Raw genomic sequence first — 14,908 nt, forward strand, 5'->3', positions numbered from 1 at the left:
CGCATGCCCAGTGCCAAACTGGTGACACACGCACGGACACAGCACACTCACACTGCGCTTTTATTATATAGGTTTATTATTGTCACAATGTATGACATAGATAGACATTACAAATTTACATACCATTGATACATTTTTTACCTTTGGTGGGCTTCCCTGCCTCCTGCAAATCTGGTTAGTAACTTTTACAGCTGTCACATAACTACCTAGGTGTTAGACGACAACGAGTCCAGTTTAGGTTTGAAAATAGTATAATTTTCATTTTTCGGTCATTTAATTTCTCAGCCTTTTTATTTTTTGCAGTATTTTTTTTTTTCAATTTTAGTCATAGTTATGGTAAACTATATGTTTATATGTACTGTGTGTATGGTTACTTACAACTTTATCTCTCCAGTTGAAAGTGCACTAGTAATCCACCTTAGGTCTTGGAGTTTGAAAGGGACCAGGACTAAGTGAACTCCATATGGAAGGTGCATGGCACTTTCTGGGTACATAAAATGGTGGGTCGTTCTGGAGCCAACATCCGCCTCAAAGCCAGAGGTGCGAGCCCCATTCATTCTGTTAAGAGATAGAATATGAAATCCATTATACAGAACGACAGTGAAAATGAAAAATGCACAATGAATACAATAGGAACAGACAGAGCTTTGCTAGTTATTGGCATCATTTTGTTTTGTTATTTGACCTATTTATGAGACCATTCCAGATAAGATTTTATAATTTATGGTAACATTCCAGATATAGTATAAGATTTTATAGTTTATTACTACTATGATAAAATTATTTGTAAAACTTTTTTATTCATGATCTATATTGAAAAAAAATCCTGAAATCTTGCAGATTTCACACTGTCCCACCAATCATTCCTGGGAGAGATTCAGTGGTTTTCTCAGAAGGTCAGAATTACAACAAAAAAAAGTAACACCGACAGGATGACACCATGGACAAGAGGTGATGTGGCCAGCTGAACTCCTCCTGCCCTGATCTTTTTTTCTTTAAAGGGAGTCTGTCACCAGCATTTCACTTTTTTAACCCTTCCCACAGCTCCCTAGCATGCTTACAGTTAATACAAACTTTACCTCTGGCATCAATCCTGGACTTATAGAACCATCAAAAACGATCTCGCAAGTGCCCAGGGGCGGCGTTACTCTCTTAGGTGCCCTGCTTGCTCAGCCTTTTCATGGCGTCCCCCCGCCCCTTCCTACCCTCCGCCCGCCCATCCTTTCGCCTTTCTACTAACTTGTTATTCTGCAGATATCCCGCGCCTGCGCACTCATTCCTTTGGCCTGCGCATGCGCACTGCGATGCCCATTCCTTGTACAGCATCACAGTAACTATTGCGCATGCACCGGCTTACGACGCGAAAACACAACAAAGGAGGCGGTCCATCGGCGCATGCACATTATTACTGTGATGCCGTACAAGGAATGGTGCAGTGCGCATGCGCCAGCTAAAGGAATGAGTGCGCAGGCGCGGGATATCGGCAGAATAACAAGTTGGTAGAAAGGTGGTCAGAGGGAAAGGATCGGCGGGCGGAGGGTAGGAAGGGGCGGGGGGACGCAATGAAAAGGCTGAGCAAGCAGGGCACCTAGGAGAGTAATGCCGCCCCTGGGCACTTGGGAGCCCTCATTTGCATATTTTATAAAGATCGTTTTTGATGGTTCTATAAATCCAGGATTGATGCCAGAGGTAACGTTTTTATTAACTGTAAGCATGCTAGGGAGCTGTGGGAAGGGTTAAAAAAGTGAAATGCTGGTGACAGACACCCTTTAAAGGCTATGGACACTTTTGAATCACTTTTTAAAGGGGTCTGTCACTTTATATTAGGATTTACAAATGTGCTGGAAACTGAACTATATTGTTATCAGGACTGTGTTGCCAGCTCCGATGTACGCATTGTGGTCCTGTCATGGCTGCCGATGGAGGGTCATATGACTAGACCAGTCCATTAGTAGCCTCCATTGAAGAACACTTTGCATGGCAAGGGTAAGCAGCATACGCTTATTGTTGCTCAATGGAGACCACAGATGGACGAGTTTAGTCTGAATGAGTAACACTTGTAGATGTTAATATGGTCAACCCTTTAAAAAAAAAAATAATAATATTGTTTCTAAAAAATTCCTTCCCGACTCCAATCAGGCAATCAGAATAAGGCCTCTTTCAGACGGGCGTTGCGGGAAAAGGTGCGGGTGCGTTGAGGGAACATGCGTGATTTTTCCGCGCAAGTGCAAAACATTGTAATGCGTTTTGCACTCATGTGCACCTCACAGAAGTTTGGGCTTGGGACCGGTGTTCTGTAGATTGTATTATTTTCCCTTATAACATGGTTATAAGGGAAAATAATAGCATTCTTTAATACAGAATACATACTACAATAGCGCTGGAGGGGTTAAAAAAATAATAATAATAATTTAACTCACCTTAATCCACTTGATTGCGCAGCCCGACTTCTCTTCTGTCTTCTTTCTTTGCTTTGTGCAGGAACAGGACCTGTGGTGACGTCACTCTGGTCATCACATGATCCATCACCATGGTAAAAGATCATGTGATGGACCATGTGATGACCGGAGTGATGTCACCACAGGTCTTGTTCCTGCACAAAGCAAAGAAAGAAGACAGAAGAGATGCACGATCAAGTGGATTAAGGCAGGTTAAAAAATGTTTTAACCCCTCCAGCGCTATTGTACTATGCACTCTGTATTCAGAATGCTATTATTTCCCCTTATAACCATGTTATAAGGGAAAATAATAATGTTCGGGTCTCCTAGCAACCGTGCGTAAAAATCGCACCGCATGCGCACTTGCTTGCGGATCCTTGCGATTTTCACACAACCTCATTCATTTCTATGGGGCCCACGTTACGTGAAAAACGCACAAAATAGAGCATGCTGCGATTTTCACGCAACGCACAAGTGATGCGTGAAAATCACTGCTCATGTGAACAGCCCCATAGAAATGAATGGGTCGGGATTCAGTGTGGGTGCAATGCGTTCAACTCACGCATCGCATCCACACGGAATACTCGCCCGTGTGAAAGGGGCCTAACTCCTTGGATCAACAACCCCTCCAGAAATCTAGTGTCTATAACTTGTAATATTATTACACTCCAGAAATAAAAGGAGTCTCTCACCAGCAGCCTCCCTAGCATAGGGATATCTGTGGTTCACCTGATTAAAACGCTGTTTTCCTTCTATTGACCCGAGGCTCCGTTCCTGAGTTATAATACTTTTTCTTAATATGGGATTTAGGCCTTTGGTGTAACCAGGGCATCACCGTTCCTCTCAATGCACCCAAACTCTGCTCCTTTCTGTTGTCAGGACTAGTGATGAGCGGCCGGGGCAATATTCGAATTTGCAATATTTCGCGAATATTCGTCATATATTTTATCAAGATAATTTTCTTGATTGTGAAAATCGGCAATGTAATATGCCCGTAATGCGCGCGCAATACAGGCGTGGGTCACTGTTGCTACAATGGTTGGCACGGCAGAACATTAAAAATGGCTTTATATGCAGATAGAGTGCTCCAATATATTTACGATTGCGCAAATCGGCAATTAATGATGCGCCTATTTTTGTGCAATACGTGAAAAACTTCAAATTTTTGCAGGTCTGACTACATATTACTGATTGGTGCACTAAGTTGTGACATCACAGCACTGTGTCTGTAGCAGGTATGTACGGACAGCAGAACCTATCGGCTACACTATATCACTAACCTACACTGACTATTTCCCGCTAACTATCTGTATTTATTTATATATATATATATATATATATATATATATATATATTTATGCTATCTATCTATCTATCTATCTAATGTAATTAAACAGTAAAGCAGAGAGCACAGCAATGACACTGCTGTATCGCTCAGAACTCCATAAAACTGTTGAAAATGGCTGCTGGGGAGGTTCTTATATAGTAAGGGGTAGGCAGCTTTCCTATTGGTTGCTAGGGATGTTGCTAAGCTCTGACAAAGACATTGCAGCCTTCTCATCGGCCCACAAGCAAGAAGGGAGGAGAATACGAATATATAGCACTATACTCTAAATCTTAGCAAATTCTTGAACTTGCGATATTCGCGATTAAAATTAGCGATTCGAATATTCGCGCCCAACACTAGTCAGGACCTCCCTCTCTGCTTTGCCACTGCCACAGAAAGCAGTGGAGCTTGGGTGCAACAAGAGCAATGAGGGCGCCCTTATTGCACCAACTGAGGATCAACAAAGGAAACCCGCTTTAATCAGATGAACTACAGCTGTGTGTCTGTGCAAACAGTTGGCTAGGACTAGGTGATCACTGGTGACAGTCATTTGACTTCTCCAGCAGCCATGCATAAACGCTACATGCAAGCTGCAGAATGTCATTCAATGATAAATCTGTCATTCTCCCTGTCTGACGACTAGGTCTCCAGCCCTTCTCTCTCCCCTCCTGAACAATCTAAGTTGATTTATAACCAAACCTAACACAAAATAACTAGTGTTGGGCGCGAATATTCGAATTGCGAATATCGCCACTTCGAGAATTAGCGAAGATTTATAATATAGTGCTATACCCTCACCTAAAGAATTATTAGGAACACCATACTAATACGGTGTTGGACCCCCTTTTGCCTTTAGAACTGCCTTAATTCTACGTGGCATTGATTCAACAAGGTGCTGATAGCATTCTATAGAAATGTTGGCCCATACTGATAGGATAGCATCTTGCAGTTGATGGAGATTTGAGGGATGCACATCCAGGGCACGAAGCTCCTGTTCCACCACATCCCAAATATGCTCTATTGGGCTGAGATCTGGTGACTGTGGTGGCCATTTTAGTACAGTGAACTCATTGTCATGTTCAAGAAACCAATTTGAAATGATTCGAGCTTTGTGACATGGTGCATTATCCTGCTGGAAGTAGCCATCAGAGGATGGGTACATGGTGGTCATGAAGGGATAGACATGGTCAGAAACAATGCTCAGGTAGCCCGTGGCATTTAAACGATGGCAAATTGGCACTAAGGGGCCTAAAGTGTGCCCAGAAAACATCCCCCACACCATTACACCACCACCACCAGCCTGCACAGTGGTAACAAGGCATGATGGATACATGTTCTCATTATGTTTACGCCAAATTCGGACTCTACCATTTGAATGTCTCAAGAGAAATCGAGACTCATCAGACCAGGCAAAATTTTTCCAGTCTTCAACAGTCCAATTTTGGTGAGCTCGTGCAAATTGTAGCCTCTTTTTCCTATTTGTAGTGGAGATGAGTGGTACCCGGTGGGGTCTTCTGCTGGTGTAGCCCATCCGCCTCAAGGTTGTGCGTGTTGTGGCTTCACAAATGCTTTGCTGCATACCTCGGTTGTAACGAGTGGTTATTTCAGTCAACGTTGCTCTTCTATCAGCTTGAATCAGTCGGCCCATTCTCCTCTGACCTCTAGCATCAACAAGGCATTTTCGCCCACAGGACTGCCGCATACTGGATGTTTTTCCCTTTCACACCATTCTTTGTAAACCCTAGAAATGGTTGTGCATGAAAATCCCAGTAACTGAGCAGATTGTGAAATACTCAGACCGGCCCGCCTGGCACCAACAACCATGCCACGCTCAAAATTGCTTAAATCACCTTTCTTTCCCATTCTGACATTCAGTTTGGAGTTCAGGAGATTGTCTTGAACAGGACCACAACCCTACATGCATTGAAGCAACTGCCATGTGATTGGTTGACTAGATAATCGCATCAATGAGAAATAGAACAGGTGTTCCTAATAATTCTTTAGGTGAGTGTATATTCGTATTCTTGAATATTCTAGATTTTTTTTCATCAGTAACCTACCTTCTTGCTTGTGGTCCAATGAGAAGGCTACAGCGTCTTAGCAACATCCCTAGCAACCAACAGGAAAGTTGCCCACCCCTTCTATATAAGAAACTCCCCAGCAGCCATTTTCTGCAGTTTTATGGAGTCCTGAGAGAGAGACAGCAGTGTCATTGCTGTGCTCTGTGCTTTAACTGATTAATTTCTGAGCCAGCCTACATTATTTGATATTATTTTTCTAAGGACACCTTAGACCTTTCTTTTGTGCCATTAGATTATGGATATGATATTAAAAAATATATATATTTAAGGAAAAACTGAAAATTATGGAAATTTTTTTTTTCCTTTCTTATGATTTTTTTTTTTAGCTATTACAAAAGGTTTCAAAACAAAACATTTCTAAAACCATTCCCGTACGATTGTACCCTGAAAATGGACGCTATTTATGTAATTTATCTACTTGCTGGGCCCGCCGCAAGACTTCATTAGGCCTCATGCACACGGCTGTTGCCCAGCCGTGGCCGTATTGTGGCCCGCAAACAGCTCGTCCGCAATATGCGGGCACCGGCCGTGTGCTCCCCACATCAAGGATGCAGACCGATTCACTTTAATAGGTCCACAATCCGGAGCTGCGGTGCGGAACGGAGGCACGGAATGCCACAGAAGCACTACAGAGTGCTTCCGTGGTGTCTGTCCGTGCCTCCGCACCGCAAAAAAAAAATTCTATTTGTTTGTGGTGCGGATGGATCACGGATCCATTCCAGTTGAATGGGTCTCGATTAGTCCCAGCCGCCACATGGACGTTACCCATGCATTGTGGTCAGCAAATTGCAGTTCACAACGGCCGTGTGCATGAAGACTAAGACTGGAGCATATTTTGGCAGCCTATTTTTTTATTGCTGGTTCTAGCACCGTACTGACAGAAAAATCTTGTACAGCGCCAAGCCCCTTTAAAGTGACCTTTTTATGTTATTCATCTTGGGGAAATTTGGACATTTTAATTTTTTTTAAATTAATTTTATTATATTTATTTATTTTTATTTACTTTTTTAAAGTGAATTAACCCCTTTCTGCCAGAGTCAAGGCAGGAAGAGGTTAATTCCCAGCCTGCAGGCTCACATTTCATTTTAAAGCCAGCAGGTGGCGCTCTTACCTAACAAAAAGGGCTCACTGTCGACTTTTAGATTTTAAGCGTCTATTACTGTGTGACCGCTACCGCTGTCCACGGCACTTCTCCCTGTGACCGCAGCTGTCTAATGACAGCGCGGTCACAGAGATCTACGGCGGCACGGGCCACGACAGATTTCCATGTAACCCGACACTTGGGTTACAGATAAGAGCCTACCTCCGTGACGTATAAAGTCGTGCGGCGGTAGGCAAGTGGTTAAATAATCAACCAATTTTTTTATATGAACATAACCTGGTTGAAATGCTGTACCCTGCCTATCTATATGCAATGAAGTCAGTGTATTGTGCCGTGTGCCACTTTTGCAGGAGATCCACTGGGGGACTGTGGGCCAGTCCAAGCCTGCATATATTCTTTATTACAGGTCAATCACCTGAGTTGTTTTGAAACTGGACAACCCCTTTAAGGTTTTGATGTGGTGCAGTAAAGGTACTGACTTGAATCCTATGGAGATGTTGAGGCAAGACCTTAAATGGGCAGTTCATCTTCAAAGACCCTCCAATGTGAGCTCCATTGGGGACAGTTGGATGCCAATGTCTGTAAAGCGCTGCGAAATATAGTAGCGCTATATAAGTGCATAAAATAAATAAATGTAACCAAAATGAAAACAATTTTGCAAACAAGAGTGGTCAAAAATTCCAATGTAAAAGGCTGATCACAAGTTGTCCCAAATGTTTGATGGCAGGTGTTACTGACACGGGTGGCAACAAGCAGTTATTAGGTTTAGGGGGGGCAATTGCAGTACTTTTTTTACACGGATTATATTATGTAGGTTTAGAATAAATCTTTATCATCAAGAACAGGAATGATCATTTAAAAGCTGCATTTTGTTCTTCCTTGTGTTACGACCGTATGTGTTTTGCGGCCCGCAAATTGCAGATCCGCAAAAAAAAAAAAAAAAGGATGACGTTCCGTATGGCATCCGTTTTTTTTGCGGATCCATTGTAATAATGCCTATCCTTGTCAGCAAACTAGAAAAAAATAGGACATGCACTATTTTTTTGGCGGAGCAACGGAACGGACATACTGATGCGGACAGCACACGGTGTGCTGTCCGCGTTTTTTTGCGGACCCATTGAAATGAATGGGTCCGCATCCTATCCGCAAAAAAAACGGATCGGACACGGAAACAAAATACGGTCGTGTGCATGAGGCCTTAAGGAGTAGGATCCTTTCAAATCTCAATGTGCCAAATTAGAAAAAAATAGAAGAATTCGGGTGAGGGGCAAATACTTTTTCCCAGCACTGTATATGTATATGTCCAAGTTAATTCAAAATTTACCTCATGCCAGTAAATAAAATATATAAAATAAAGAAATCATCCCATACTCATGGGTTCTTCCACCCCAGCTCCGATCCCTCTGGAGGCTGCAGCAGTGATGTAAGGGTTTATAGAGCGTGTCAGCTGCAACCAATCACTGTCCTCAGCGACTCTGCGCCGTATACTGCTCAGGTCAGTGATTGGCTGCAGCGGTTATGTGCCATATGACTCGATATACAAGAGGATGGGAGCTGTGATCTAGTGCGATTATTTACATGGTTTGGGCACATTTTGAAAATAACTCTGACACCCCCTTTAACCTAATTTGATTATTTTTTTAGCACAAAATACTTGCAATTCAATAAAAAAATTATACAACAGTGTCCATAGCCTTTAACTAAACATCCTTGTTCCTTGGGAAGGTCCGGCAGCACCCCATGCTCCGTAATGCCAGAGTAGGTTTTCTTTATATACTTGCTATGAGGTTGAGCTCTCCTGTAAACACCTCTTAAGCCTCCGTGTCAGTTATTTATGTAGCGTGAACAGATTCTACAGTTATGTGCAAATACAGTGACTCATGGAAGTACCATTAGTGCTTTCATCAGTGACATTTCCCTCACACAGACTTGTAAAACCAAGCTTGGTACATGATGCCATCAGCCAGCCAGGAAGGTGATTCATAGAGGACACGCTCTTTAATAGCTTTCATGCAGTGCACTTTCTGAAGTATGTTCACACTGTGATAAGTATAGCACTTTCACCAATTCAAGGCCGGTGGAACCAAAACGGTACCACGTACATGCAGCCTGGTTTCCTGTCCTCTGGGCGGACACTAAGGTGCCCTATTTTTCTGTGGCTCCTTGCTCAGGCAGCAGCATTACAACTGCAGTCACAGACAGACTGACTGAGGCTTCTCTCACGCCCAGTCAGTGAATAGATCCAGTGGACATGTCACTCTGTGACTTACTGAGGGGGAGAGAAGCACTCAGAGTCAGAGCCATGCGCAGCTCACCTGGAAGGTCTTTCAGGTCTTTTTGTTTTTTATTTTGGCTTAGCGGTGTTGGAGGCGTGACTTAGACAGTCATCCTTTTTGGGGTGAAGTTAGTGGCCACCCTATACAAGACTCAACAGGGCTGGGGACCGGTGTGCACAGGGCCGACGTCAGCACCCGGCATACCCGGGCCCACTGCTCCTGGGGGGCCCAGTTCGCTCACTGCTGGAGCACAGGGAGCTAAGTCACATGAAAGACTTTTGCAGCAGCATGCAGAGTCCAGCTGCCTCTGTCCCCTTACAAGCTTCAGTGCTGTGGAGCTTCAGACACGTCCCCTCTTCACTCTAGCTGACAAGCACCTTACCTTACAAGCTTCAGACATGACTTCTCTACACAGGACGAGCAGAGCAGAAGTGTGAAGAGATGCAGACAAGTCTGTGAGTGAGTCTGCACTGTGACTGTCTCTTCTCTGTGGAACTCTTCAAGCTGCTGCTGGATGCTGTAGACCAGCAGCTTCAATGCTATGTAGTTGTTTTACTGCCTCATTAAGCAGTTTGCCTCCATGACACCTGCCCCCCCCCCCCATATCCTGTCCTATCTCATCCTCATGGAGCCCCTTCTGTCTCCTTTCCTCCCCCATGTATCCAGAGCTCCTGTTTCACCCTCCTATCTCCTATGGCTGCCCTGCATAGACCTCCTGCCACTACTTCTTCTATGAATCCCCCTCAGAGCCCCTTCCACCTACTTGCTGTGTCCACCCCTCCTGTCCATCCAGGGCCCCGGGCCCCTGTCTCAGTCTCAGTCCTCTGCCTCTCATTATGGTGGCGTCTGAACCGCATTCACCATAAGGACCTTCTACCGTCACAGGGTCACGTGACTGTGCCCCCCCCCACCCTGTACTGTGCCCCCTTATACCCTGTACAGTGCCCCTATTCATTCCTTGTACTGTGTCCTCTTATACCCTTTTATCCGGTCACTGTATGGTGGTGTTATCCAGTTACTGTATGGCAGTTTTATCTGGTCACTGTATGGAAGTATCCAGTCACTGTATGGAGGTGTTATCCAATAACTGTATGGTCATAACTGTATCCCCTTCCCATGCCACCTTTTTTAGATCTGGCATGAGTGGGCAAAAGTTACAGATTGCGGTGCTAAGGACCAGGTTGTTCGCTCTGTCAGTATATGGCGGCCTCCCTTCTCTGCTCCGCTGTGTACTATTGCTTTTTCTGGCACTAAGGCTGGGTTCACATCACATTTTTGCCATCCGTTTAATTTATATAAAAAACGTATACATTAACAGATGCCTCAGACTGATGCTATACAGTGGCTGCCGTTCACCATACAGTTCCATAGTAAAAAACATATATGTTAACGTATGTATTTTTTTTTACTGGACTCTGCAGTATACGTATACAAAAACATGGTGTGCTGCACGTTTGTATACGGTACCTTTCTGTATACATCAAACGCATAGAAAAACGTGATGTGAACCCACTGGGGGAGGGAGGGGGTTCATACAAAAAATTTGCTGTGGACCCCAGTCAGTTCTAGCTAGTGAGGGCCCCTTACACAGTATAATGACCCCCAGTGACCCCCCCCCCCATACAGTATAACCCCCAGGGTGGGGGCCACTGAGGGCCATTATTCAGAATGGGGAGCCACTGGGGTCATTATTGTGAATGGAGGGCCACTGTGGAGTGGCAGAGTTATAACAGGCTGCTTAATAAAGCACCTGTTTTATAAGTAATAAATTGTGTGAGGTGCTTCTCCTCACATATTATAAAAATGAGATGCCTGCAGCCACCACTAGGGGGAGCTCAGTACATATGAATTTATTCAGTTACCTTTGAATGGTATAGCTTTATATATCTCTTTACAATGAGGTCCCCCTAGTGGCAGCTGATGGTAACTGCAGTGGATTTATTGCTAGCAGAGAAGAACGAGTTCAGCGTTTGACTTCCCATCCCTCAAGCCCCAGTCACGGGGTCTGCCTTCATAGTAGGTACACCACTGGTGTTAGCTGATGTTAATAAGGACCTCCAGTCTGGTGTGCTGCTATCTCACCCCCCCTACTGTTCTGTGTCTGTTGAATGAACGGTGTAATGCTGTGCCCATCCCCCAAATGTAGCACTTGCTAGTCTTCTTTGCAAAGCTTTTATTCCACAATTCAGTTTGCAGTGTAAGGATGTGTTGCAGCCTGTCCCAAGCCCTTGGCATCTGTTAACTGAAATGCATCTGTATTACACAGCCGGATTTGGCAGACGATTGTTGGGATGAAAGCGTTCCCTCCAGGCAATCGCCTGCTCACTAGCGGAGGAGACTGCTGCTATTACATGCAGTGATCTCCTCCTCAGCATGAGGGGAGCGATCGCTATGCCATCGCTCATCCCCATGCCGTCTATTGGTTTGCCAGTGACACCATGATCTGCCGCCTGCACATGATTTTTTTAACACATCAAAAGATCTGGATTGCCTGATGATAGAGCATTTGCTCGTTCATCGGGCAATCATTGCCAGTATTACACTGCCAGATGATCGCTAACAAGTGTCCATACGAAAAATGGATAGGTGTAATACAGGCTTTAGACTGTCGACTGAATTATGGAATAAAAGCATTGCAAAGATGACTAGCTAGTGCGGGGATTAGCGTTACTCATGCAATCATGCAAATTTTCTATTAAATAACCCTAAACTAGCATTTATACTTGGCAACAGCTGGAGACAATTTATGAAGGGTGTGCCCCTGCTGTGCAGAATAAAAACTCCTCTGCGACTTTCAAGTGACACAATTACGATGAAGATCTCTGCAAAAGGGTGAAATCTGCAATGACAACCCACAGAAAGAACAGGACATGATTTAAAATCCGCACCAGACACACACACGGATTTGTCTCCCCAGCATGTTGCTGCTGTAATACGCTGCAACATTTGCATCTGCAAACCCAAATATAAAATCTGCAGAGTGTGAACGTACCCCTAGGGTGGTTTCAGATTTCCTCCACGAATTCCAGATAGTAACAGGCATGGCAGTAATCTAATGGCGCACCACACCACGACATCTGGTGTTGGTCCTGTGCGTCTCTGCATGATGGCAGTAGGCGCCCTCCAGCGCGTTCTGATGTGGCCATCATTAGTACAAAGGAAGAGCCTGCTTTTATCACTGAACATTACTGTTTGCCATTGATGGTCACATAAGAGTTCACAGGAGGAAGGCTGGAAAGTGCCTAGTGCCATCATGAATAGTGTAGGTATTGGAATCTCGTAGTGATCACAGCACTCTATCTATTCTGACCGGTTTGGGTGCACGTCGTGGTATGTTCCTGGCTCCACCTCTTGGAACGTATAAATAGTCAACAATTTAGACAGCACTCCAGATTTTGCTTAAGTGATTTTTATTTGCTTAGCCGGACATAGTGGTCCTTTTTGTAATAACGTTTCGGGCAGAAAGAATGACCTTCATCAGGCTAGTCGTATGCAAAGTCTGGAGTGCTGTCTAAATTGTTGAATATGAATAGTGCAGGTGTCATGGTGTGGGGCACCATTACATGCCATGCCCATTCCCATATGGTATTGGTGCAAGAAACATTCACCAACCTTCACTATGTCCGGGACACACGCTACGCAACGTGCACTTTAGGGTCTCCAACAACTACTCTGGCTAGCTTGATCACCAGATCTCTCCCCCATTGAGAATGTCCGGGACTGGATGGGGTGATGGATCTCCCATGCACAGCAGCAAACAACCAGCGCAGCTGAACTACAACTCCAAGCTAAAGGAGCTAGATAGAGAAGGTTAAATGACCCTAATAGCCACACCTGGGGAAAGAAGGTGTGGCAAGCACCAGAAACAACACAGACGTGACTTGATCCAAATGGAAAACATGTCAGATCAAACCACGTGTTGCCAGTCTCACCGATCTCCTGTCACCTGTCGCAGGAAAGTCTGACAGTAAGTATTATTATTTATCTTTTTTAATTGTACGCTCTGCTAATAATATCGGATGCTGAGATCAGCAATGAACCTGGCATCTGAGGGGTACAATGATGGGGGCGGCGCTCCCTTTCATTGCACCCACTACTTACAAAGAAATCCGCTTTGTGACAAAGTAATTAGTCACAAAGCGGATTTTTTTGTAAAATACAGCAAAACAGCCGAATTTTTTAATACTTCGCTAAACACATACAGCAAAACAGCCGAATTTTTTAATACTTAGCTAAACACTGAGTATCATATATAGATGCATACCATATGACGGGATATAGCTATTAGAGCCACATAAGATGTAGATTTTATTGCATTTGGTCTTTTGACACTACGCAAGGCTTGAAAACCCTACCCCTGACATGAATCAAGACCCATGTTGTCATGAGATTCATCAGGCTTTAAGGGGTTGTCCAGCTTTTAAACAGTTTTCACCAGTTCCTCTCTCCCCTCTGGACCTTTAGAAGAAAGGATACTTAGCTGCCCGCTAGCCACAGCGGTAATGTGTCCCCCAAGTGGCCGGTCAATCTATTTGCTGTAAACAATGTGATCCTTGTATATACATTGACAACACAATAAAAACAGGTCGCTACCTGATAACGAAACTGTGCGAATCAATTTTTTCTCCATGACGAGATGATCTGAGATTACCAGAATTCCCCACAACGGCACAGCTTCGGCACGGCCTGTTGTACTGTTCTTCATATGGGTTCCCACTTGGAATAACTTTAAACAGTTGCTCTAGTACCCATGGGATCTGACTTGCATTGTTTAATCCTTGGAGTTTCTAGAAAGCATTTCATAACAAAAACGGATTACATTTTATTAATAAATAATTAAGGTAGTTATAATCAGAAACATTTAATAGGGGTAGAATCCCTCCACGGAATATGCAACAAATGTCTGAGATGAGAATTGCCCTTTCAAGACTGAACCTTTTTTAAGTGTTAAAGGGCATCTGGCAGCAGATTTGTACCTATGAAACTGGCTGTTCATACGTGCCCGCATTGCTGAGAAAATGATGTTTTAATATATACAAACGAGCCTCTAGGAGCAACGGGGGCGTTACCATTACACCTAGAGGCTCCACTTTCTGCAACTGCCGCGCCCCCTGTACTTTGATTGACAGGGTCAGGCATGATGATATTTTCACTTCCTGGACCATATCAAAGTGCAGAAGGTCCTGCAGTTGCAGAGAGAGCAGAGCCTATAGGTGTAACGGCAACGCCCCCGTTGCTCCTAGAGGCTCATTTGCATGCATTAAAATTATTTTACTCAGCAATGCGGACACATATGAACATGGGGGCAACACAGATGCCTTCGGCTGTCAATCACACATGTGACAGGTCAGCCAGTGTCATAGGTACAAATCTGCTGACAGATGCCCTTTAACATTTCAAAAAGGCTCAATCTTTTCTTACTAAAACACAAAAATTTGGCACACGGCATGCACAACACTTTTTGTTGGAAACTGTGGCAGCAGACTGGCACATTTTGCTTAGTAACTCCCCAGTGTGTTTATACCATACGTTGCATCTTGTAGATACAAGTTATTTGAGTGTCAAAAAAGAGTGAATAGATGTAATCGTTGCTTGTGGTACTTCCTGATTTCAAACATTTCCTGTAGATACCCTATATTAGTGATAGTGAACCTTTTACAGACCGAGTGCCCAAATTACAACCC

The 14,908-nt window shown here is 44.1% G+C and overlaps 1 protein-coding gene across 2 annotated transcripts in view; it reads right to left on the reverse strand.

The window, feature by feature from the left end:
• Window positions 1–14,908, reverse strand: part of LOC122940988 (CMP-N-acetylneuraminate-beta-galactosamide-alpha-2,3-sialyltransferase 2-like) — a 68,778-nt gene that overhangs the window by 16,585 nt on the left and 37,285 nt on the right. For both annotated transcript variants that reach the window (XM_044297957.1, XM_044297958.1), the window contains 2 exons: window positions 13,818–14,011; window positions 379–558 (listed from right to left, as the gene is read on the reverse strand). In XM_044297957.1, coding sequence (XP_044153892.1) covers window positions 379–558; window positions 13,818–14,011 — 374 coding nt within the window. The remainder of the gene's footprint in view (window positions 1–378; window positions 559–13,817; window positions 14,012–14,908) is intronic.

This window comes from Bufo gargarizans, chromosome 6, assembly GCF_014858855.1.
Source record: "Bufo gargarizans isolate SCDJY-AF-19 chromosome 6, ASM1485885v1, whole genome shotgun sequence".
Classification (NCBI taxonomy): Eukaryota; Metazoa; Chordata; class Amphibia; order Anura; family Bufonidae; genus Bufo; species Bufo gargarizans.